Source organism: Tyto alba, unplaced genomic scaffold (genome assembly GCF_018691265.1).
Source record: "Tyto alba isolate M040663 unplaced genomic scaffold, T.alba_DEE_v4.0 Super-Scaffold_9, whole genome shotgun sequence".
Classification (NCBI taxonomy): Eukaryota; Metazoa; Chordata; class Aves; order Strigiformes; family Tytonidae; genus Tyto; species Tyto alba.
Genome location: NW_024881330.1, coordinates 1,517,025 through 1,541,341, shown reverse-complemented (window position 1 = coordinate 1,541,341; position 24,317 = coordinate 1,517,025). Strand labels below are relative to the sequence as shown.

General features: G+C 55.8%; 2 protein-coding genes across 5 annotated transcripts; one reads left to right on the top strand and one right to left on the bottom strand.

Moving 5' to 3' along the window:
* The first annotated feature begins 310 nt into the window (after nucleotides 1–310).
* LOC122152634 (ubiquitin carboxyl-terminal hydrolase CYLD-like) lies at nucleotides 311–16,634 on the top strand. 3 transcript variants are annotated; one of them, XR_006164691.1, is made up of 16 exons: nucleotides 319–412; nucleotides 3,251–3,716; nucleotides 3,796–4,077; nucleotides 4,302–4,371; nucleotides 5,190–5,410; nucleotides 5,962–6,115; nucleotides 7,439–7,577; nucleotides 8,224–8,334; nucleotides 9,630–9,721; nucleotides 10,787–10,853; nucleotides 11,921–12,053; nucleotides 12,373–12,481; nucleotides 12,684–12,802; nucleotides 13,298–13,517; nucleotides 13,671–16,075; nucleotides 16,161–16,634. XR_006164691.1 is itself a non-coding variant. In XM_042785818.1 (15 exons), the coding sequence occupies exons 2-15, from the start codon at nucleotides 3,207–3,209 to the stop codon at nucleotides 13,853–13,855; spliced, it is 2,412 nt and encodes an 803-aa protein (XP_042641752.1). In that variant the 5' UTR covers nucleotides 311–412; nucleotides 3,042–3,206; the 3' UTR covers nucleotides 13,856–16,144. The 3 variants fall into 3 exon arrangements, 2 of the variants coding, with proteins under 2 accessions (XP_042641752.1, XP_042641751.1); XM_042785818.1 differs by lacking the exon at nucleotides 16,161–16,634 and having other exon boundaries at nucleotides 311–412; nucleotides 3,042–3,716; nucleotides 13,671–16,144; XM_042785817.1 differs by lacking the exon at nucleotides 16,161–16,634 and having other exon boundaries at nucleotides 13,671–16,144.
* Nucleotides 16,635–16,811: 177 nt separating this feature from the next.
* On the bottom strand, nucleotides 16,812–23,893 carry LOC116964677 (nicotinate phosphoribosyltransferase-like). Of its 2 annotated transcripts, none has more exons than XM_042785819.1 (13): nucleotides 23,640–23,893; nucleotides 21,561–21,688; nucleotides 21,354–21,436; nucleotides 21,069–21,199; nucleotides 20,874–20,989; nucleotides 20,539–20,732; nucleotides 20,209–20,349; nucleotides 19,942–20,026; nucleotides 19,571–19,651; nucleotides 18,255–18,357; nucleotides 17,999–18,156; nucleotides 17,709–17,816; nucleotides 16,812–17,573 (listed from the first exon to the last, which is right to left on the bottom strand). In XM_042785819.1, the coding sequence occupies exons 1-13, from the start codon at nucleotides 23,824–23,826 to the stop codon at nucleotides 17,514–17,516; spliced, it is 1,575 nt and encodes a 524-aa protein (XP_042641753.1). In that variant the 5' UTR covers nucleotides 23,827–23,893; the 3' UTR covers nucleotides 16,812–17,513. The 2 variants fall into 2 exon arrangements, with proteins under 2 accessions (XP_042641753.1, XP_042641754.1); XM_042785820.1 differs by having other exon boundaries at nucleotides 21,354–21,421.
* Between the last annotated feature and the right edge of the window lie 424 nt (nucleotides 23,894–24,317).

Genomic DNA, 24,317 nt, shown 5'->3' with positions numbered 1-24,317 from the left:
CAGGGCCATGGGGACATGGGGACACAGGGCCATGGGGACACAGGGCACAGGGCCATGGGGACACAGGGCCATGGGGACACAGGGACACAGGGCACAGGGCCATGGGGACACGGCGCACAGGGGGACGCAGGCCCAGGGGGACCCCGCGGGACTCTCCGTCCCCTCCCCTCGGATCCAGCAGGGGGCGGGGCGCTGCGGCGCCGAGACCCGCCCCCCCCGGCGGCCCGCCCCCGCCCTCTCCCTTTCATTGGCTACCTGCCTCGCCTTCCCCTCTCCCCATTGGATGGCAAGCCGCCGGCGGCGGGGCGGACCGGAAGCGCCGGTGCCGCTCTGGGCCGCGCTCGCCCGGCGGGTCTATGGTGGCGTCCCCGCTGAGGCGGAAGAGCGGGGCTGCGGCGGCGGCGGGAGATCGGTGAGAGCTGAGGCGGGAGGGGGGGGGAGCCGTGCCGGGACCCCCCCCGGGTCTTCCTCCCCTCCCCACCCATCGCCCCACAGCCGTGGGACCCTCTCAGCACCGTGTGTCCCTCCCCCCCCCTTCCCCGCTACCTCAGGGGCGGACCCCTGGAGAGCCTTCCTCCAGCTTAGCGTCCATTTACCGCTTTAAAGCCGCTTTAATTTTCATTATCCGTCGCTTTCCAGGTTCCTCTCAGCGTAACCCATCAGGGTTCAGCGCCGCTTAAAACACCGCAAGCTGAAATACCGCACATTGGCCCGAATGGGATTTTATTTCTGTTAACCCGGGAGGGAATTGTGCATATTCTGTTGTTAAGAAGTTGGTTTATTTTTGGGTTTTGATGAGGAAAAGGGCTTGTCTTTGGGGTTTGGTGGGGAAAAGGGCTTGTCTTTGGGGTTTGTTGGGGAAAAGGGCTTGGGTTTTGGTGAGGAGAAGGGCTTGGGTTTTGGTGAGGAGAAGGGCTTGGGTTTTGGTGAGGAAAAGGGCTTGGGTTTTGGTGAGGAAAAGGGCTTGGGTTTTGGTGAGGAAAAGGGCTTGGGTTTTGGTGAGGAGAAGGGCTTGGGTTTTGGTGAGGAGAAGGGCTTGGGTTTTGGTGAGGAGAAGGGCTTGGGTTTTGGTGAGGAGAAGGGCTTGGGTTTTGGTGAGGAGAAGGGCTTGGGTTTTGGTGAGGAGAAGGGCTTGGGTTTTGGTGAGGAGAAGGGCTTGGGTTTTGGTGAGGAGAAGGGCTTGGGTTTTGGTGAGGAGAAGGGCTTGGGTTTTGGTGAGGAGAAGGGCTTGGGTTTTGGTGAGGAGAAGGGCTTGGGTTTGGTGAGGAAAATGGCTTATTCTGCTTTTCCTCTCGTGGCAGCATTTAAAGAACCGTTGGGCTTATTATATTCCTCGTGGAGAGAGGACTTTAAAAAAATAAGTAAAATAAACCCAAGGTCCTGACGATGGAGGATTAAACAGTGGGGTTTGAGACACAGAATGTTATTCTTTAATTCTGTCCTTTAAATATCACAGAATTTCCAGCCTTTGCCTTGCCGGCAGTTACAAAATGTCAGCAGCGAGTTATGTGGATGAGAAATAAGGGAACTGCTGCGCGCCACGGGATTTCTTCCCCTTCCACTGCCTCCCCATTTGGTTATGGCAAAGCAGGGGGTCTTTCCCTGGCACGGGCTGCTCCTGTGTTCCCCCCCGTTGTGCCCCATCGCTTCGAGACGGTCATCCCAGAGGGAATGGCTCTGGGTTCCCTCGGCAAAAAGAGGGGAGAGCGTGAGCGTGGTGGTCAGGCCCGTGGGTAACGCGGGTCTGGCTCTGCGATTGGAATCAGCTGCGCTCGGCAGACCCGGGTGGGTGCTGCTTGAGGAGACCCGTGGTTTTCGGGGGGGTTTATTCCGTTCTGAGACCAGACCTTCAGCCGCAGCAACCGAGCGTTGCCCAACAGCGGTGCGGCAGCATTTGGGTCAGGTCTCCGAGCCATCTTCCCGCCCTCTAGGATTAAAAAATAAGAGTGAAAGGGAAACGGCTCTTGTAGGAAGCTGCCACAATGAACCCAAACGCAAGGAAAGCTCCAGGATCTGATCAAGCATTGAGTAATTTTTAATTATTTATTTCAACACAAGCAGTGATTTATCTTTTCCTAATACTTTTAAAAATGAGCTCTCTTGATATTAATCTCCAGGGAAGTCCCCAGTAACGCTGCTCTCCTCCTTGCTGAGCTCTGTGCAGCCTTTCTGTTCAAGCTCAGCCTACGTTTTCCTCCCAACCCACCCGTTTATTGTTTTTGTGAGCGTGCTTCCTGCCGCAATGCCCTGAGTGTGTTTCTACTTCCCTTAATTGCATCTGCTCAATTCCTCCTCTTTCCACTTTAAACTTCTAAGAAACTTCTACCAGGTAGCCCGTAGTGGAGACATCTTTTTCTTCCTTCATTTCCTCCGTGGCCTTGAAACATCTCTTTATCTTCTCTATATTGGCCTGGTTGGGCTAACCAGTTCTGTCCACCTGCAGGAAGAAGTTTCTATATTCACCCCTTTTTTCTATTGTAACAAAAAGTCTGGGTCCTTGCTGCGCGTGGCATCGTCAAAAGGGAGATGGGGAGAGGTAAAATGCGTGAGAATTTAACTAGGATTTAAGTGCAAAAATGTACTTCTGATTACAGATACTTGAATTTCTTTTGAGATGTCTGTTTTGAAAGGTGGTGATCTTTACTGCCTCAGTATAGTAATGCGGTAGGTGCTGTGCTTTGCGTATGTTTTGAATATTAATGTGCTTTAACACAACATCGAAGAGCTCTGGTCACAGACCAGAACTCCCTTTTTAGGGAATTTTTAAAAGGCAGAATTTAGCCTTCTCCCCACTCCTGCAAGTAAGTATGTAAAGAAAGCAGGAGGTGGAATTTAATGAGGCTGTTCTGGCTGTACAGCGGTGTAGAGAACAGGACAAACGAGATGCTGCTCTGTGCGACTTCTTGCTGGGAGGGTTTAGTAGAGAAGAGAGAGCTGTTTTCTTCCCATGGGTGCACAGTGGGAGGACAGGAGGCAACGGGGCCAAGCAGGAACGTGGGAAACCTTGGTTAGATCGAATTTTTTCTTTTTTTCACCGTAAGGGTGATCAAACACTGGACCGAGGGACCAGGGAGGCTGTGGGATCTCTGGCGTTGGAGACGCTCAAAACTCAAGTGGGTGAGGCTTTGAGCAACCCACTTAGAACGCGGGGTTGGGCTTGAGACCTCTTCCAACCTGAATCCTTCTGAGATCCTGCGATAACATGCATGTATCTTCACCGGTGTGACTCCTCTCGTTTCTCACGACCCAGGGGAATGACAATGACCAGCCCCCTGCCTTCAGCAGGGAATGGGAACTGCTATTACATCCTGACGGAAGACTGTGCCTATGGCAGCAAATACTTCCAAGCTGGGAACATGTGCTTCTGCAGCGAGAGGAGTTACCTGCGCAACTTCTCCGACGACAGGCCCCCGGCTTGCTTCTTGAAAGTCGTCATGCTGGATGACAGCTCCATCGTCACGATAAACGTTGAAATCCTTCAGCCGGTGCGCGAGGAGGTGGCCGTCTTCCTCCTGGCCATCAGCAGCCACAACGAACGTTTGGATTACTTCTTGGAGAGGCTGAGCCTCGAAGCAGCTCTGCGGGCCGTGCCAGGCCAAAAAGTGATGGTGGAGGTTGACCGGCAATATTTCCCTGGTATCATCCGCTACATCGGGAGCATTTACAAAAACACTTCGGCTGCGCTGTCTCCGTTCTTCTTCGGGGTGGAGTTACAGGTAAAGTGGCCAAGAAAGTAAGTTGCTTGTTTTCCCTTGATGTTTGTGTATGTAACGTGCCTTTCTGGCATGTTTTCAGGGTGAGGGGGAAAACAGAGGGCGCAGCGATGGATCTTATCACGGCACTGAGTATTTCAAGTGTAAGCGGAACTGCGGGATCTTCCTGCCGTTTCACAGAGTCCAATTTACTCCCACGTCGGACGACGACTATATGAAACAGAAGCCAAAACTGGACACAGAGGAGGTGGTTCCCGTGAAAGTGGGAGATGCAGTTAGCTTCTACGTGGACGAGGTCCTCACAAAAGGAATAGCGATGGCAGTTTACAGGGAGGGAACCCAATGGTTCGTTAAAGTTTGTCCGGTAAGAGCGGTCTTGCTGCCTTTTCTTGGTTTTGGGGAATTTTTTTTTTTTTTTTTTTTTAAATTATGTTATGGTGGGACGTTAAAGAGAAGTGAAAGGAAAGTCCAAAAGGCATGTGAGGTTACGTGCAAACTTTCCAGGCCTGTTTGAAAAATTGGTTCGTATTCCAGGAATGCTCAATGGCTGATAAAGCATTTAGCTGATGGATTTTTCTCTCCTTTCAGGAAGAGGAAGGAACAACTGACATTTTTAGAGAAATCCCTATGGACTCTGTTGTGAAGGAAAGCTTGCAAAGTAGGTTATCATCAGATGTGTCTGCCTTGTGTACGTTCCTGGGGATTTAGCATTTATTTCTTCTCTGCAGGCTACTGATGAGCTCAACAGCAGCTTTAGCTAGTCCCAGCTTAGTTGATCGGAAGGCAGAGAAGGTCCATGGAAAAGTCTCAAGTTCTGGACAAAATTCTTTGCATTAGGCAACTAAAGCTGAGCCTACCCTTTTATCAGGAAGAAGAAGAAAGGGAAAGATTGCATCGCAGAAGGATTTCCTAGGGGAGAACGCACCACAGGTTGAAGAGTCTTTAATTTAGCTGTAGAAGATGGAGCAGGAGCCTCATCCTGCTGCCAGACAAACTCCAAAAGGCACGGATGCCAGCAGCAATGGTGTGAGTCATTGGACAAGACCAGAAATTAGCGGAATCTCTCCGTTGCCATCAAAAGACACTGTGCAGCTGTCAGGGCCAGCCCGAGGGGAGCTGTCATTGGGCTCTTCACTGAGTTGTTTCATCTCACTAAAGGCAGAAAAATTGGAAATAAGCCCCCTACTGCTGTTTCATTAGTCTGAAATGCCTCTGTGAAAGGCTGGATTAGCTCCAAGGCCAGCGAGAGGCTGGAGTGTTCAGCCTTGAGCAAGGAAACAAGGAGCAGGATCATCCCCTCTCAGCCTGTTAGACCAGCTTGGCCATATCACTGGGAATTACACCTTGTGTCACTGGTGCTCAGCTTGTCTGTGTGGTCTATAATTTCAAAATAGACCTGGTATTAGATGAGATCTAGAGGTGTCTGTCATTAGTGTTGACTTCCTACCTCCCCTGACATTTTGTATTGCCCACCAGGTGTATTTTCACCGTTCGAGTCTGACATGGGCTTGGGACACCCAAACCAAATGAAACGAGAGATAAGCGAGAGCGGTGAGGAGTGTGAAAGCGGGAATTCATCCCTGGAGGTGAACTCCGTGGTCCAGATCACCTTGGACAAGGGAAATCAGGTTTCGGGAATCATCCGCTGGTTGGGCTACCTGCCCCAAATTAAGCACAAAATGGCAGGAGTTGAACTGGTAAGGAGTAAAATGTTTCCTGCTGCGAGATTGTATATCACAATGGGCAGGTCTTGTTTGCTTTTCTCTTTTTAAGACCTTCAGCTTGTGGCTGCATATCTCCCAGCCTGACCTGGTCCTCTGACATGTCAGAATGTGAACTGGGAGGGCAAGCAAGCCGTTGTGCCCTCCTTTAGACCGGGGAGGAGAGCTTGTGGAATGATGATGAGGGTTGGTTTACTCTCTCCTAGAGCAATGTTATTAGAACGTGGGATGGAATAATCATGAATCATACAAGCAGCATCAATGGGTTCAAAACATAACCAGAATAAATTAATCCAGTCAACAAAAGGGGACCAAACTCACACATGGCTCTTTAAGATATTAAATGGCTGTATGGGGGATCACACCTCGTTTGTGGAAAGACTGCTCCCGTGTTTTTCCCCGCCGGCTCCCGTGTTTTTCCCCGCCGGCTCCCGTGTTTTTCCCCGCCGGCTCCCGTGTTTTTCCCCGCCGGCTCCCGTGTTTTTCCCCGCCGGCTCCCGTGTTCTCCCTCAATGCTCTTTTCCCAGGATGAAGATAAAGGGGTCACTGCTGGCGAATGGCTGGGCAGATACTACTTCCACTGCGCGCCAAAACGCGGCCTCTTCGTGAAGCTGCAGTCCTGCCAGCCTGACGTTCGCTTCCAGTGTTCGCGCAACAGTGACCTGAGCCTCGTGGGTTATAGTAAGTTGTCTGGGACGAGGGGAGACAGGGCTGTGCTGGGACAAGGCGCGCTACGGAGGCGCCTCGTGCCTCTTAATCAGCAGTTTAATATTCATTGCTGTCTTTGAGTGTTCCAAAAGATGTCAGTTTTAAGGATGCTGAGGTTGCCGTGACCTGTTTATAGTGTGAGAGTTGGTAAGTAATTTATTACAGGGGTGACGTAGGTTTAGGGCATCAAATATAGGGCAACATATTGTGAGTGGCTCTAAAAATTGAGGCCTCAGTGGCATGGATGTGTTGGAGAAGGGGGAGCTGGCAGGAAATGTTGGGGGGATAACAGAGGGTAGAAGTCCAGAGCGACAGTCTTTGCGTTGTGAACGCTGCAAGCAAGACAGGACTCTTCTGCCTGTGGTTTTTCAGGGCAGAAGAAAATGTCTTCTATAATTGAGATGTGGCTATGGACTAGTGTTTTAACTATAAGGCCTGGCCTAGCTTCTGTGTGTTAAATGTAGACCACGCGCGTGTGGCTCTGGAGGACTGGAGTGGGTAGCTCAGGCCCATGGCCGAGATGTCAGATGATAACGGTGTTCCACCTGGGGACTGAGAAATACAAGGGAGCTTGGAAATTAAATCCATTTTAAATTAGAGCGTGATGTGACGATAAGACATTCACAAGAAGAATCAGGGAAGAACAGGTCAGTATTTTCATTTGAGGAGGAAAAAATTCCTCCAGAGCAGAGAAGACAGTGTAAACCAGCCCTTTAGAAACTGTAAATGAGATGACTGTAAATGAGAAGACAGGATTCCTGTAGGGGCTGCCCAAAAACCAGGAGTAGGTAGAAGGAGGAATGTCTTAAGGGCATGCTGAAGAGAGGGGATTGAATTAAAAGGGGACAAGGCTGAAGAAACCAGGGAGGATGGGACTGAGAAAGCCACCTCTGAAGCTTAAGGAGATGACAGGTCAGCAGGATGAAACTATTCAAGCACCGTTGCCTGTTGTGTGGCCCCAGTAGGAAGGGTGCCATCTTTCAACAGAGCGATCCCAAGCTTGCATATAACCCAGCACTAGCTCGTTTTGTCTTCGTTATACTTGGCAGAACGATGGCAGAGGCAGTCTGGATTGCTAGGGCATGCCTCTGGTGAAGAAGAGGTGGTTTGGTTTTGTCTTCATTTCCAGTAGATGAATTACTAAAGAGACAAATCTTCATCCCAGCAGGAGCAGCGCCGAAGAGCGTGGTGCTGAATTCTGAGCAGAGCCAGACCCCTGGGGCATCAGGGAAGGGCAGAGCTGACCCAGACGAGGTGGGAAGCTAAAGGGAGTTGCTTCTGTTTCTTCTTTTGCAGGAGGGCAAGACGTTCTTCCACAGGCTCCAGACAGTTTTCCTCCCCTCAGGAACGAGGCAGCGGTGCGTGTCCTGCGAGGGCGGATGAAGGGCATCCAAGGCCACTGTAATTCCTGCTATATGGATGCAGCTCTCTTCAGGTAAGGACCTGCTTGAGTGGGGTGCTGTTTCATTAAACGAGTGCTTTTTTTGTTTTAATTGGACAGAGCCCTAAATTGCAGCACTTCCCTGGACTTCCGAGGTGGCTGGAAATCTACCTGGTACAGAGCAGAATATAACTGTGGAGATGCAGCCTTGATGTTTGCTGCTTTTTTTTACCTCCTTCCCAATCTTGGTAGGTTCTCAGGCCCTGAAATACCCCTCATGAGTACCTAAGGTACCCGTGTGTCTCTCGTGCAGGGCGGTGAGAGATCGTAGTTCTCTGGACTTGGACCATGCTGACTCTGTCACTAGAGGTAATGGCTGGAAACATTTCAAAGAAACCACCCAGGAGATCCCAGCTTCACTGTGCAGCACTGTTTGAGGAGGAAAAGACTCAGTGGTGCCCCCCCATGAGCAGTTTTGGCTGCAAAGTATGAGATTTGATTCTCTCCAAGCTGTTGCCTTGCGTACATTAAACCAGATGTGGTTCATCTCACTGAGGAGATGCGCTGTCACTCACCTTTCTGTAATTGCATGCATGGACTGTTGAAAATAAAAGCCACCGACTGCCACCAGGCACAACGATTTGGTTCTATTGCTGCAAACCCATCGGACTTACTTCTCTCACATTTTTTTTTTCCACAGCCTCTTCTCCTGTACGTCCGTGCTGGACTCCATGCTCTTCAAGCCCTTCCCACTGTGTGACAGGAACGTCCAGAGCATTCTGCGGGATGAGATTGTTAGTCCCCTCCGAAAGTGAGTATAGTGTGTGGGAATCTTGGAAGTCATGCATCTGCCTTCATCCCTTCTCTGCTGCCCTGCCAGATGGTACCTAACACTGAGAGGAAGGGTTCCCTGGAGGGTTTCTCCTGCCAGCCACACCCAAAAGTCTTCATATCAGGTTTCTCTTCAGTTTTTCCCTTCCCTGGTCTGCGAGGCTGCCGTGACTCTGACTGCATGTGCACGAGCCTCTCCTGCTCAGAAGGAAGCCTTGTTGAGCTGTAGTTCTCAGTAAAAGGATAAAAGAGAGATTCCTGGGGTTGAGACCACCTCTGTGGAGGAACCCTGGAGCTGATGAAGCGATGGCATTGTCTTCATCAGCAGTTAGTCCCAAAGGCAGTATGCAGTGCCGGGGTGGACGAGGGTAGACCATGGCCTGAGAGCTAAATTCTCTGCGATTTTGTCGAAGATATCAGGTTCTTCCCTCATCCTCCCTAGAGAGGTGTGGAAGAGAAGTGTGGAGAGCTGATTGTAGATAAGACTAGCATCTCCCTTGAGCAGTGTCTTGGCACTGGCTGCAGAAACCCAACCCTGGGGTGTTGTGTGATGCTGAGATTTGATTGAGCGCAGCCCTGCAGAGGATGAAAAATTGGATGGGAACTGACAATGTGCGCTTGCAGCCAGAAAGCCAACCATCTCCTGGGCTGCCCCCCAAGCAGCGTGGCCAGCGGGTCAAGGGAGGGGATTCTCCCCCTCTGCTCCACTCTGGGGAGCACCGCGTCCAGCTCAGGGGTCTCCAGCACCAGAAAGACACTCACTTGTTGGAGTGAGTCCAGGAAAGGGCCACAAAAGAGAGGGCTGGAGCAGCTCTGCTGTGAAGAAAAGCTTGGGAGGGTTGGGGTGGTTCAGCCTGGAGAAGAGGAGGCTCCAGGGAGACCTTCTTGTGGCCTTCCAATACTTGAAGGGGGCTTATAAAAAAGACGAGGAGAGAATTTTTACCAGGGCCTGTAGTGACAGGATAAGGGGCAAGGGTTTTAAATTGAAAGGTTAGATTTAGGTTGGACATAAAGAAGGAAATTGTTAAGATAAAGGTGGTGAGGCGCTGGCCCAGGGTGCCCAGAGAAGCTGTGGCTGCCCCCTCCCTGGCAGGGTTCAAGGCCAGGTTGAGTGAGACTTTGAGCACCCATGTCTAGTTGAAGATGTCTCTGCCCATGGCAGGGGAGGGGGTTGGACCAGATGATCTTTAAAAGTCGCTTCCATCCCAAACGGTTGAAGGATTCTGTGATTTAAATACAGTGGAGGGATAATCTGCAGCTGCTTCTTGTTCCTAGGACTGGCTTCGTCAGGGCTAGGAGCGTGATGCACCTGAGGGAGCAGCTCACTGAAAAGGGCCAGTGTTCAAGCTTTACCAACGCTGAGAAAGGTAATGTGCTCTCTGGGGCCTTCCCCGGGCTGCTTTGCTGTGCGCCGCCTCATCCAGGCACCAGGCTGACAACTTAATTGTACGCTTCTCCCAGGCACGTTCATTAATACGCCTGCTGTGCTGTTCATTTATGTAAAAATGCACACGTAAAATACTTTGGGCTTTTCAAACTCTACGGGCTTTTCAGCTGAAATTTTTCCTGAAGTCTGATGGAAAGATGGGAGTCGCTGGGGCTTTACCTGGTGGCAGCTGTTGCCAGGAGGGGAGAGGAAGATCTCTGTGAGCAGAATTTCAACAAGGGAAATTTCCTTGAGTTATACCCTGATAAACCCATCCCTGATGTCCCCGCTAGAATCCAGTTTGACTTATCCTTTTGCCAAGATCAACTTGTCTTTGAGCTCTGATAAGTTATTTCAGGTTCCTCGAAGACTGTAGTCTGCTTAAAATAAGACAGAAAACGCCTACAGCTGAAACCCACCCAATCTCTGGTTGTGACCACCACGTTCCCATCCACGCACAGCAAAGCCCCGTGTAGTTTACAACAAGGAAACAGATTACGCCAGTGCCAAACATCACTGCAACAACCTCTGGGTACCTGGGTAGTAAACAAGTGGCATTGATTCTTCCAGAAACAGCAGGTGTCTGCTCAGTGAACAGCACTTGTGTTTTGAACTAGTGTGTATTTATTTTAGCCAGGGATAGTTTAACTGTTCGGTTTCTTGAATTTCCCCAGCTGTCCCTGATTGCACTTTGAGTTTATGCCGTTGGTGTTAGCAGTAGCTGTCCGTGAGGGACTCTGAGATAGAGTTGCTGTGATGGCCCTGCTCGTGAGAGTGCGGTACCTGAAGGCTGGTTTGCTTTTTTCATGCTCACCCTAGGATTTATGCATTAACCAAGTGCTCTCAGCTTTCAGTCCGATCCTCCCCATACCTAGAGCAAAAGAGGAAATTCCCAGGTCGTGAAATGCTGGCTCATGTTTATCTGGCAGCTTTTGCTTTCTGGATGCAGCGGGGCATGGCAGCGTTCCTGGTGTGGTGTGACCCGTGCTTTTCTTTCACCTTCCAGATCCTGAGGAGTTCCTCAATCTCATAATGCATCAGATCCTGGGAATAGAGCCACTCTTGAAACTGCAGTAAGTTTCCATCTCTAAGCGATACAGTTTACCCAAGCCAGGCTCATTAGTGATCCACCTCATGGTCACCGGGTGTTAACTTGCACCTTTTTATCGAGGCTTTGGAGCCACAGCTCAGGGCACAAGTCCCCTCTGCTGTCCCTGTGATCTTGTCCCCGGTGACGCAGCCAGGAAAAGACACTTCCAAACTCTCCCTGGAGGTGCCACCTTCAGAAAATGATGATACAAACCTTGGTCTCCTCCTTCGGGAGAGCCAGCAGCGGTTTGAGAAACGTAGTGTCCGACCTCAGTGCGGAGGCAGCAGTATCTGACAGCCTGTGGATGCGTTTGGGATGCGTCCAAGCTGTCCAGCTGGCTCAGGTCCTGCAGCCTCTCGAACAGGGAGTCCATGGATGCAGTCCCAGTTTTTTAGGACTCTACAAAGAAGATGAGAGGTTGAAGGAAGCCAAAAATAACTGTGCTGTTCGGGAGCATAGAAGGGGATTGTTCGGTTTCTGTGCTCCTTTGTTGAGACGTCAGTCAAACCGTAGATGGTGGAGTACTCGGAAAGGCTGAGCACAAAGATGACTCTGTACTGCAGCTCCCCTGCAGAGGGTCATCTGAAGGAAATCCTTTCTCTGCTGGCTCAGGGGTGTAGGGGTTGTGGGAGATCTTCTGCACACAGCTCACCTTTTGAATGCACCGAGTTTTGCTCTGTGGCTTTTGTATGTGCGGTTATAAATAGACCTTTCATCTGAGGAGGAGTTTGCTGGTTGTGCCGTAGCGCAGTTGATTTGAAAAACATTGTGTCTTTGAATACTGACATCGACGAGGGGAAATTGGGTTTGGCTTATAGGAGCAGGATGTGAGGCTGCGGAGGGATAAATGGGAGCGAAGATGGTATATTTCTAGCCTCTTCTTGTGGCACGTATTTGGTATTTCTGGTTGGAAAAAGGGCTTCTGTACTGCACCAAGCAGCCCTTGGTGCCTTGGGCCTGGAAGCTCTTGCAGGACAAAACCTCCGTGTCCTCTGGGAGCTCGGACATTTGTGGCACCCCGTAAACCAGCCCCGTGACCACTCCTTGCAGGTCAGGAGGCCAGAAGGAGCAGGACTGTTACTGTTACCAGATATTTATGGACAAACAGGAGGATCTGGTGGTTCCTGACGTGCAGCAGTTAGTGGAACATTCCTTCCTGTCCTCTGATCTCAAGCTAGTGGAGGTGAGCCCAGCTACCTTCCGCCTACGCTGCTATCTGCTGCCTCTTCCTTGCTTCCTCCAACGTAGCCGTGCCTGCCAGTGGGTCTAGTGTGTCTTAAATCCAACACCGCAAAGAAGCAGGATACAGCCACAGGAGAGAGGTCCCAGGGAATCTGAGCATGACCTGGGAAGCGGGCTGTGCTTTCCCTGTTGCTGTTTTGTCTTGTGAATAACCGCAGGAAGTCTTTATTCCCAGCAGCGATACGGAGGGAAGATTCTCCTAGGGCTTGTCTCTTCCAGCAGGGTGACTCGTTTGCCTTTTTTTTTTTTTTTTTTCCCAGATCCCATCTTGCTTCATTATCCAAATGCCGCGATTTGGGAAGGAATATAAAATGTTCAGCAAAATCATTCCTTCCTTGGAGCTGGATATAACAGATCTGCTGCTTGACAGTAAGTTGTTGGGCAAGGGTAAAGCTGCCGGCTGGGACTGCGAGCAACCAGGTGACAAATCTCGCCTCTTTGGGTTGTGAACAGGTGTGAGGTGGGAGCATGGTGTGATTCTTCTTCCCCGAACGCCGCTTTTGGCAGGGCGAGTTGGATTTCAGGTGAGACCTGGAGGAGACCCATCCTCTCGCCCCTGTTGCCCCTGCAGGTCCCAGGGAGTGCTGCGTGTGCGGCGACGTCGCCACCCTGGAGTGTTCAGAGTGTTTCAAAGACAAAGTATTCGCGGCTACGGGCCTGAAGCAGTTCTGCAGCTCCTGTTCCAGACAGGTATTAATTTATTTTATTTTTTTTGGTGGTGGGTAGGGGACGGGGACTGCTCACGAAATCTGCCTTGGTGGCTGACAGCAGATTGAACCCCCCCCCCCCAGAGGCCCCGTGTTTCCCCTGCTGTCCCTGCAGCCCTTCCCTGAGCACCAGTCCCTCCACCCAGCAGCAGCCACGTAAGAGCAGGGTTAGTTGCTGCCACGTTGAACCCTCTGCTCACAGCGAGCCTAAATAAGGACCGATCCTGCACAGACTGCGCTGCGCCCTCCACGCTGTTTCACCTACAGCTTTCTGGCCTTCCGTGCAGCGCGGGAGGCTTCTGTCTCAGCTTCTTGCTGCCAGCCCGTTGACACGCCACTCCTTGGCTTGCAGGGACCATGGGAGTCTGATCGGTGGGGAATAATCTGGGGGGGGGGGGGGGGGGGGGGGGTCTGACCCCCCTGCCTGCTCCTCTTTCTGGCAGGCCGGGTTCAGTTCTGCCCGCTCATCTCTCCTCAGGTTCACTCCCACTACCGACGCAAAACGCACAAGCTGGCAAGGCTGCACGTCCCGGAAGAGTTTCAGAGCCGGAACCCTTGGGGCAACCAGCAGGTCCCTCGGGAGAAGATGGAGCTCTTTGCAGTGCTCTGCATCGAGACCAGTCATTACGTCTCCTTTGTGAAATACGGCCCCGAGAATGAACACTGGATGTTCTTCGACAGCATGGCTGACAGGCATGGTGAGGACCCTTCTGTCCTTCCCTGTTTTCTTGTTGGCCTCCAGATCTCTCAGCTAAGGCGCTACGCTACTGTCGAGTATGACGGTATCTGCTTAAGCTGTAGGTATTTGGGACCTGGTTTGGATTTTTCTCCTTCTTTCTTTCTGGGTTTAGGTGATGAAAACGGCTTCAACATTCCCACGGTAACGCTGTGCCCTGAAGTTGCCAAATACCTGGACTTGCCGCTGGCGGTGCTGGCCCTGGAGCAACCTCGGGACATGGACGGAGTGGCCAAGCGCCTCTTCTGCGACGCCTACATGTACATGTACCAGAGCAAGAAGATGGCCCTTTACAAATGACACAACCTTGGGCTGGAGCTGCAGAGCAGCGAGGCGGCGGAAACGTGAGCTTGGATCAACCCTGCAGCTCGTCATCGGTGAAAGCAGCCGGCTCCGGGTGCGCTGAGCTTGCACTTCTGCTTCTTCTTACCTCTTCCAGCATCTGGTGTCAAGCTATCCATGCCAGCCTGTCTGGATTTGTTAAATCCTGTACTTGGCCTTATCAAGGGATAGTTTGTACTTCCAGTGGACCTGGACTCTGAATTATTTACACTCAAATTCATTCTCGTTTCCTACCTTCCTCTTCCACCCTCCTTCCTCCCCAGGCACTCTGCAGCTCTGCCCTACCTCAGAGTCCTCCGCAACAGCCTTTTTCCCCCGCCAGCCCTCCCTCTCAAAGCTGAGGGCCAGCATCTCATCAAAACACGAGCAGTTATCCTCAGGTTTGCAAAGAGCACAAGAAAACCACGGCCTTGCCATGCGCAAGACATCCTCACGGGGACTTGCGGCGTGAGAAAACCAGGAGCTGCGCCGGTGTGGTTAAGAGATGGGTCAGGAGGAGGATTTTTCTCGAGGTCTGGGATGTGACCCCACACCTAAAGCTCAGTCCCTGAATTGTCTGCGCTTCCCTTATCCAGCACTAATACTCTGGCACTTTTTTACCCACCACCCCTTATTTTCAACCGTGAGATTAACTGGATGTCTTGAGCTGCAAGTACGCTTTAAAAATACATGGGCTCGTAAGAACAAAACTGGAGGAAAGACGGAGCAGAGAAACGGCACGTGAGCTCATTATGCATCCTCTTTTTTGCAAAGTCTGCACTATTCCTACGTGATCGGGTGTTTTAACCTCACTTTTAGCACGCGCTGTCCCATCTTTGCATCCACTTCTGAGATCTGTGCCAAAGACCAATAATAGAATTCCAAAGGCAAATATGGAAAAAATGAGCACTCGGATTTTCTGCCATGACTGCAGTAAGCTTTAAGGTCTCTGGGTATTAGGTATTCCTTCAGTTAAATAACTTAAATTTGCAAACTGGGGGGTTCTCTACCATTAAGCACATGCTGCCGCGGCAGTGGGAAGCTGTTACAGGAGTCGGTGCTATGAACGGGGTTACCCAGACTCCAGATTTCCCTGACAGGACATCAAAACCTTGAGGGACGTAGCCAGGAGCCCCAGATGTACAGCTATAATCTCCTTCCTGCCCTTTTTTCTTTTTTTTTTTTTTCCCCTGCTGGGTACAGTAATTGTAATACGCAGCCTGTGGCTTTGTGTCGGTCCTGGAGGCTTGGGCCACGTGCTACCTGTGATTTAGGACATTTTTTTTTGTTTGTTTTTGCTGACAGCAGGGTTGTGATGCCACCTGGGACCTCGACAGCTTGATGCCTGTCTCGGCTTCCTGGCGTGTCCCTTCTTTCTGTATGTGGTGGCTAACAAAGGAGGGCTGGTGTGTAATGAACCCAGATCGTTAACGCGGAGTTAATGTTTTGAGAGCGCTGCTGCCCAATTCAGCTTCCAAATGTCCTTGCTGAGGATTTGGGCCTTGACACTCAAGTTGACGGCGAGGCAGCGACGTGTCCTCATGGTAGAGAAGGCAAACAGTAGCCCGGGCTGCATTCAAAGGCTTGCCAGCAGGTCAAAGGAGGGGATCCTCCCCCTCTGCTCAGCGCTGAGAAGGCCACACCTGAAGTACTGGGTCCAGTTTTGAGCTCCCCAGTACAAGATTGATGAAGAGAGTCCCGCAGAGATGATGAAGGGCCTGGAGCAGCCCTCCTGTGAGGAAAGGCTGAGAGACCTGGGGACTGTTCAGCCTGGAGATGAGAAGGCTCGGGAGGATCTCATCAAGGTTTATAAATCCCTGAAGGGAGGGTGCAAAGAAGACGGAGAGGATCTTCTCCACGGTGCCCAGTGCCAGGACCCAGAGGCCCTGAGCACAAACTGGAACACAGGAGATTCCCTCTGAACACTTTCTCACCGCGCGGGTGACAAGCCCTGGCACAGGTTGCCAAAGAGGTGGTGGAGTTTCCCTCCCTGAAGAACCTCAGAATGATCCTGGGCAAATTCAAAGGAAGGGTCCGTCTAGGAGAAGGAGGGATGGTGGCAGATGCAGCGACGCCTCGTCCCGACGATGGGTTTACCCTGCTCCCACGTGGGATCCAACCTCCTGACCTCTGGCTGGTCTGTCTTCTCAAAGTTCTCTTCCTTCCTTCTCTCCTAGGAACTCAGGACAATCTACTCAGGTACGCTGGGAGCTGGGCTCTTGTATCTCTGGTGTTTCTGCTCTAAAAATCAAAAGTTTTAATAGCAAACCGTTCCTTTTCCCAGAGTTTTTTCCTCTCTTAAAATGCCAAGTGTGAGACAGCACCCACAGCTGAAGCGTTGCAACGGGGAGCTCCAGCTTGCTGGGTTTTTCAGAAACAAGAGACCATCAGGCCATGCTTCATTAAGCTCTTTTAATTACTTTTCCCAGCCCCCACCACCACCACCAATGTGTTGTAAAGGGCTAAACCTTGATCTTAAACCAGGGCTGTTCCTGGGAGGGTGTGCAATGCAACCGCAGGGTCGGTGTGTGGGTGCAACTCACAGGGGATTTTCTTGCCCTCCCCCACTGCACCTTTCCAAGGGGTGGCTCGATTTTTGCATCTGTACGTTTTACAACCTCAGGGGAAAGGATTTCCTATCTCCCTGCTACAGATTTGGGCAAGATTAGAGAAAATAGGCATGTCGTGGAGAAAATTTTTTTTTTTCTTTCCTATTCCATGCAACTTCTCTTGTTTTGATAAAGCTTTCAAACAGTCATTGTCTGAGGCATGCGACCTACCCCCCCGTGGAGGTTTTCGCTGGAATTAGGGTCCCCGCTGGTGCCACCCCCAGATGCCCTCATGGGTCAGCAGTTGCTTTTTCATTCCAACTTATTCAGTCATAAAGCACGAAGTGAAAGACGTTGAATTCAACGGTCAAGCTGAAGGCGAGAAGTGTTTTGAAGGACCAGGGCAGCCACGCAGTGTGGCCACAGTGGGTAAAGGCTTTTATTTCTGTTTTTGTGTTTTTTTGTTTTGTTTTTTTTTTTTTTTTTCTTTTTTTGCTTAGAATGAAGCTAATTGCAGGGATTAGTGCCACGCTTCCTCTATGAGCATTGGGTTAAGAGAGTTCAGGTGTCAACCTGGAGCTGGTCTCCACGCCCCAGGGAATGTGAATAAAAGGGAGAGAGGTGAAATGCAGCCACAGAGCCTGAATGAGGAAGGGCAAAGTGCATCTGCCACCCGTGTCCCACCAGACATGGGTTGGGGGGGGGACAAGTTGGTCCTTCCCCTGCTAGGACCCCTTCTCCTGCACTCAAGACTTGGTCTCTAGTGCCACCGAGGAGCTTCAAGCGTGGGCTGCCACCACAGAAAGGGCAGGGCTGGCAGGGCCACCGAGGCGGGCAGGGAAGGACGGGGGCTTCCAGAGAACATGGGGAGGGGGGTGGACGGGGGGGAGCTGCCTCCCAGCTCCGCCCGCCCTGTCCCGGTGCGCCCAGCTTTGCCGCTGGGACCCCAGGGAGCTCTCCTGGTTTCTGCCAAGTCCTTGGAGCAGCAGGGTTAGAACCAGTTGATTCCCAATTAGCCACTTGGTCTTCAAAAGAGCGTGGAGGAGCAGGGGGCCGGGGGGGCGGTGAGGGGCGGCCTCCCCCCCCCCTCACTGGCTGGCTTGTTGCAGCTCGGTGAGGAGGCAGTGCAGCCTCTCCGTCACGGCCACCTGGCACGGGAGAGGGGACAGTGAGCGGTGTGGTCCCCGAGGTGGGGACTCCAGCCTTGTTACCTCTGCCCGGTGGCTTTGCGTAGGCCACGGGGACCGGGCAGGGTCCCTGGGGGGGGGGGGGGGGGGCCGTACCGGGTAGGCTTGTGGCTCGTGGAGCCGGCGGTGAGCGGGGTTGAGCCGGTTGAGGGACACTTGGGCGTGGGTCCTCACCTCGGGCAGGCTGGGCAGCGGCTCGCACACCTGGCAGGGATGGAAGAAGCTGGACAGGGGTGTCAAGGCTGGCACCTGAGTTGTTCCCTGCCCCAACGCCTCGGGCAGGAGGGCAACACGCTGGGGTTTAACCCTTTGATGCTGACGTTACTGCCAAGACACCACCACCCTGGCTCGGTCTTTCACCCAACGGGGGGGAGGCTGCCCCTGACCTGGCCATCTCTGAAGTACGTGCGGTGAAGGGGCTCCACGGCGGCGGGCACGACCTTAGTGGTCTCAGCAAGCCGCCCCAGGACGCGGATCGCCAGCTCCTGCCCAGCGCTGGGCGAGGGTTCCTCCTCCAGGGCCATGAGGTCCATGAAGGGGTGACCTGCAGGGGTGCCGGGTTAGGGGCCAGCGCCTGCGTGGGACGGCGGGGAGGCTGTCACAGAGCAGGGGCAGCACCGTGGGAAGGGTCTCCCAACTCACCAGCAGCGTCATAGAGCCGATAGATCGTCTTAGACCCTGGGATTGTCATCTTCTCCTCGTCTTCTGTGAGCTTCAGGCACGGGGAGCCATTGACCTCCACCAGCTGCAGGAGAAGAAGGTGAAGGGGACGGGCACCTTAATTTTGTCCCGCGCACCAGCTCATCCTGAAGACCACACCGAGCTGTGTCCCCTCTGTGTGCGTCTGGGGAGGCCACTGATGCCAACCAGCTGAAGAAATCCAAAAAAAAAAAAAAAACCCTCTCAAACCACCCCGAAGTTGGACATCCCGCCTCCTCCTGCCTGCAAGCTTCTCGTTATTGTGGTCTCATGAAGATTATTTCCAAGCAGGACAGAGATGGGGGGGGACTGAGTGCACCCTCGGCAGATTTGCAGGTGCCACTAAGTGAGTGGGACGGTTGATTCCCTCGAGGGACGGGGTGCCAGGCAGAGGGACTTTGGTAGGCTGGAGGAGTGGGCCCAGGTGGACCTCCTGAAGTTCAACAAGGCCAAGTGCAAGGTCCTGCACCTGGGTTGGGGCAACCCCCCAGCACCAGCACAGACTGGGGGATGAAGTGGATGGAGAGCAGCCCAGTGGAGAAGGACCTGGGGGTGTTGGTGGATGAAAAACTGAGCATGAACTCCTGCAGCTCAGAAAGCCGACCGTCTCCTGGGCTGCACCCCGAGCAGCGTGGCCGGCGGGTCCGGGGGGGGGGATTCTCCCCCTCTGCTCCGCTCTGGGGAGCCCCCCCGGAGCCCTGCAGCCAGCTCGGGGGTCCCCAGCACGGGCCAGACACGGACCTGTTGGAGCGGGGCCAGAGGAGGGACACGGAAATGGTCCGAGGGCTGGAGCAGCTCTGCTGTGGAGAAAGGCTGAGAGAGCTGGGGGGGTTCAGCCTGGGGAAGGGAAGGCTCCGGGGGGCCCTTCGAGAGGCCTCCCGGGGCTTGAAGGGGGGACAGGAAAGGTGGGGAGAGACTTTGTAAAACGTCCTGTAGTGACAGGACAAGGGGCAAAGGTTCTAAACTGAAAGAAGTTAGGTTTAGATTGGACATAAGAAGAAATTCTTAATGATGAGGGTGGTGAGACACTGGCCCAGGGTGCCCAGAGCAGCTGTGGCTGCCCCCTCCCTGGGAGGGTTCAAGGCCAGGTTGGACGGGGCTGGGAGTGCCCTGGGCTGGGGGAAGGATGATCTTTAAGGTCCCTCCCAGCCCAAACCAGTCGGTGATTTGATGATCCTGGCCTCACAGCACGGCCCCTTAGGGCCAGCTCCCCAAGCCGGGCAGAGACCCACCGCCCCCCCCCTCCCCGCCTCCTCTACCTTGTAAACGCAGCCCAGCGACGGCTGCAGGGGACACGTCACCAGGTTGGTCCCCACGCCAATCACGTCGATCTCGCTCCCCTGGTGCAGCGGAGAAGACAGGGCCCATCAACAGCCCAGCCCTGCCACTGGTTTTTCAAGCCCGTATTGAAACCACGGGGCAGGTCCGAGGATGCTCTACCAGAAGGCGCCTGGTGGTTGCTGGCTGTCCATCCAGCCCCCCCCCCCCCCCCCCCCCCCCCCCAAAAAGCTGTTTCTTTTTCTTCTCTGTTTTCACCCGAGGAGAAAGTCCCAGGTGATTCTCGTCTCCACCCGGCGCGTCCCAACCCACAGTGGCACCAAGGTGACCTTCTCCACCCTGACCACCTCACCTCCCGGCTGAACTCCTCCAGGCTCCGTTCGCTGATGTCGTTGCTGACGGCGATGGGGATGGTCTCAAACCAGGGCACCTGGAAGCTGGCGGGGGAGGGAGCCCGGGAAGGAAAAGAGCGCGGAGTTTGGGGCGGTGGGGGGGGAACGACACCCACCCTTCTGCTCACAGCCCCCGCCACCCCCCACCCTGGCAAAGACGAGGAGCCCAAAAACGAAGAAGCCGGCGGCCCGGCGCCGGGTCACCCCGGGCTTGGCGAGGGACTCACTGAGCGCCGCAGGCTCGGAGGACTCGACGGGTTTCTTTGGATTGTTGGACCAGGTCCCCGCTGTCCAGGCGTACCCCGATGGCCCGGTACCCCAACTGGTGCAGGGCCAACGCCACGGCACAGAAGTTGGGCAAGCCGCTCCTGGCACGGGGGCGAGGAGAAGAGGTTAGTGTCCCTTCCCTGGCGGGACAGGGACGCAGCAGCGGTTCCGAGCCCCGGGGCACGGCGGGCGGCCACATCCCTGCTTTGGAGGCCACCGAGAAAGGTGGGACGGGTCTGTCCCCTTTGCCACGGTTGGAGGGTGACGGCGAGGAGGGAACCTGTTCTCACCTCCTGACGCAGTACGTGTCCAGCAGCCCCTGGAAGTCGTGGGGGAAGGTGATGGCGTAAGCCACGAAGGCGGCCAGCTCGCCCCGGTTCGCTTTCTCCGGGGGGGTCTGCAGCAGCTCACACACCCGCTGCAGCCACGACTCGGCCAGGGTTGGGAGATCCACTGGCTCTCCTCCTGCCAGCGGCACCAGCTCCTGCGCAAGGAAAGCGGGGAGGAACGGGACACACGACACAAGCTTTGGCCACCCTGTTGCCACCCCCCCCACCCCACCCCGCGGCGTTGCGAGGGGCCGAGAGCATCTCAGGCCCCGACACCATCCCACGGCGCCGCTCACCCGGGGCTGCACCTCCTCCAGCGCGGTGAAGGCCATGATGAAGGAGTGGGCGACGGTGCCGCGCACCGGGATGCCGTAGAGCTTCCCCGCCAGGACGTTGCTGGTGCAATCGAAGCCTGCGTGGGGGGGGGGAACAAGGTAGAGGGGTGGGGAACGACAGGGTCGGCGACGGCGCGGCCGCCGGGCAGCACTCACCCCCGATGTAGGAGTACTTGGAGGCTGAAAGGGCACCGTCCGGCCCCTGAGCGCGCCGCAGCCCGATTTCCATCAGCTTCACCTCCGGGCCGGCAAGGAATCGGAAGCGGGCGGCGTTGGTGGCCACCAGGCTGCGGGGAGGAAGGACAGGTCACCCTTTCTCTCCCAGCCAGGCTGAGCACGGAGCCAGGGCGCAGCTGGCGAGCCGCTTCGCTGCGCGGGGACGCGGCGGGGACAGGCGCGGTCCCCGGCAGCCGAGGGGCCGGAGCAGGACGCGTCCCTTACCTGGCGTAGTTAACCAGGCACAGCAAGGCCGTTTCCAGCAGCTGCACCACCAGCAGCGGCCCCTTCACCTGCAGGAACGGGACCTGCTGGGGACAAGCGGGCGGTGACATCCCCGGGGAGCCGGCAGCCCCTCCGAAATTCGGGGTGAGGGTAAGGAGCGTTTATGGGTGCGTGTCTGTGTGTGTGTCTGTGTGTGTGTCCCCCCACCCTGGCGAAGACGACGGAGCCCTCGGGCGCGGCGCAGACGGTGATTTCCGAAGCGTCCAAGGTGGCCAAGTAATCGAAGAAGGCGTCTTCCGTGGTGCTGGGCAGGACGGAGCGCAGGTAGGCGACGTCTGCGGGGGGGGGGGGGACAGGGCTCGGTGGGCGCTGGGGACAGGGTGACAGTTTGCGGGGGGGGGGGGGACACGGAACGGACAGGACACACCCCCACCTCACAGCACACACACCCCCCCCGAGAGATTTAAGGTGAGGTAGAGGGGTACTCGAGCCCAGGGGCCCCCCCAAGTCCCCTCTGGGGGACTGCGTGGGAGCACTGTCCTCCTGGAGGGTGTCCCAATGTCCCCCCGGGGGCTGAGCCCTCTCCCCCGTGTCCCCGTTAAGTCCCTCTGAGAGAGATGTCCCTGTCCCCCTGAGGGGCTCCCCTGTCATCCCCCCCCCCCCAGCTCTCATTAGTGGGTAACCCCTGTCTCCCAGGTCCCTCTCAGAGGTGTCCCTGTCCCCTGAAGTCCCCCTGTCCCCCCTGAGGGCTGGCTCTGTCCCCCCCCCCCAGCTCCCACTGGGGGTAACCCCTGTCCCCTGAAGTCACCCTGTCCCCTGTGAGGGCTGGCTCTGTGTGTGTGTGTGTCCCCAGCTCCCACTGGGGGTAACCCCTGTCCCCCAGGGCCCTCTGAGAGATGTCCCTGTCCCCTCAAGTCCCCCTGAAGTCCCCCTGTCCCCCCTGAGGGCTGGCTCTGTCCCCCCCCCCCCCCAGCTCCCACTGGGGGTAACCCCTGTCCCCTGAAGTCCCCCCGTCCCCTTCGAGGGCTGGCTCTGTGTGTGTGTGTGTCCCCAGCTCCCACTGGGGGTAACCCCTGTCCCCCAGGGCCCTCTGAGAGATGTCCCTGTCCCCTCAAGTCCCCCTGAAGTCCCCCTGTCCCCGCTGAGGGCTGGCTCCGTTTCCCACCCCAGCTCCCACTGGGGGTAACCCCTGTCCCCCAGGTCCCTCTCCGACATGTCCCTGTCCCCTTAAGTCCCCCTGAAGTCCCCCTGTCCCCCCTGAGGGCTGGCTCCGTTTCCCCCCCCCAGCTCCCACTGGGGGTAACCCCTGTCCCCCAGGTCCCTCTGAGAGATGTCCCTGTCCCCTGAAGTCCCCCTGTCCCCCCTGAGGGCTGGCTCCGTTTCCCCCCCCCAGCTCCCACTGGGGGTAACCCCTGTCCCCCAGGTCCCTCTGAGAGATGTCCCTGTCCCCTGAAGTCCCCCTGTCCCCCCTGAGGGCTGGCTCTGTTTCCCCCCCCAGCTCCCACTGGGGGTAACCCCTGTCCCCTGAAGTCCCCCCATCCCCTGTGAGGGCTGGCTCTGTGTGTGTGTGTGTCCCCAGCTCCCACTGGGGGTAACCCCTGTCCCCCAGGTCCCTCTGAGAGATGTCCCTGTCCCCCTGAAGTCCCCCTTTCCCGCCTGAGGGCTGGTTCTGTCCCCCCCCGCCCCAGCTCCCACTGGGGGTAACCCCTGTCCCCCAGGTCCCTCTCCGACATGTCCCTGTCCCCTTAAGTCCCCCTGAAGTCCCCCTGTCCCCCCTGAGGGCTGGCTCTGTCCCCCCCCCCCAGCTCCCACTGGGGGTAACCCCTGTCCCCTGAAGTCACCCCATCCCCTGCGAGGGCTGGCTCTGTGTGTGTGTGTGTCCCCAGCTCCCACTGGGGGTAACCCCTGTCCCCCAGGTCCCTCTGAGAGATGTCCCTGTCCCCTCAAGTCCCCCTGAAGTCCCCCTGTCCCCCCTGAGGGCTGGCTCCGTCCCCCCCCCCCCAGCTCCCACTGGGGGTAACCCCTGTCCCCCAGGTCCCTCTCAGAGATGTCCCTGTCCCCCTGAAGTCCCTCTTTCCCGCCTGAGGGCTGGTTCTGTCCCCCCCCGCCCCAGCTCCCACTGGGGGTAACCCCTGTCCCCCAGGTCCCTCTCCAACATGTCCCTGTCCCCTCAAGTCCCCCCTGAGGGCTGGCTCCGTTTCCCGCCCCAGCTCCCACTGGGGGTAACCCCCTGTCCCCCCCGCGGGTGTCCCCCGTCCGTGTGTGTGTGTGTCCCCCCCCCCTCACCGGCGGCGGAGAAGCGGAAGGCGCGGAGGCAGCGCAGCCCCTCGGCCAGGCCGGCGCCCAGCGCGAAGGCCCCGCGGAAGGGCCCGCGGCGGAAGAAGAGCTCGGCGGCGGCGGGGAGGCGGTGGCGGCCGGCCCGCCAGTGCCCGTAGGCCATGGAGAGCTGGTAGAGATCGGAGAGCAGCGCCATGGCCCCGCGCGGGGCAGGCTGGGAGCGGCGGGGGCGGGGCCGCGGCGGGGGCGGGGCCGGGGCGGGGCGGGGCCGGGGCGGGGCGGACACGGGGGACACGGGGGCACGCGGGATGGCAGCACAGAAGGGACACGGGACACACGGGGCACATGGCACCAGGGACACAGAGGGGACACGGGGCACAGAGGGGACACGGGGCACATGGCACCAGGGACACAGAGGGGACAGGGATGGCAGCACATAGGGGACACGGGGCACATGGCACCAGGGACACAGAGGGGACACGGGGCACATGGCACCAGGGACACAGAGGGGACACGGGGCACATGGCACCAGGGACACAGAGGGGACAAGAATGGCAGCACATAGGGGACACGGGGCACAGAGGGGACACGGGGCACATGGCACCAGGGACACAGAGGGGACAGGGATGGCAGCACACAGGGGACACGGGACACAGAGGGGACACGGGGCACATGGCACCAGGGACA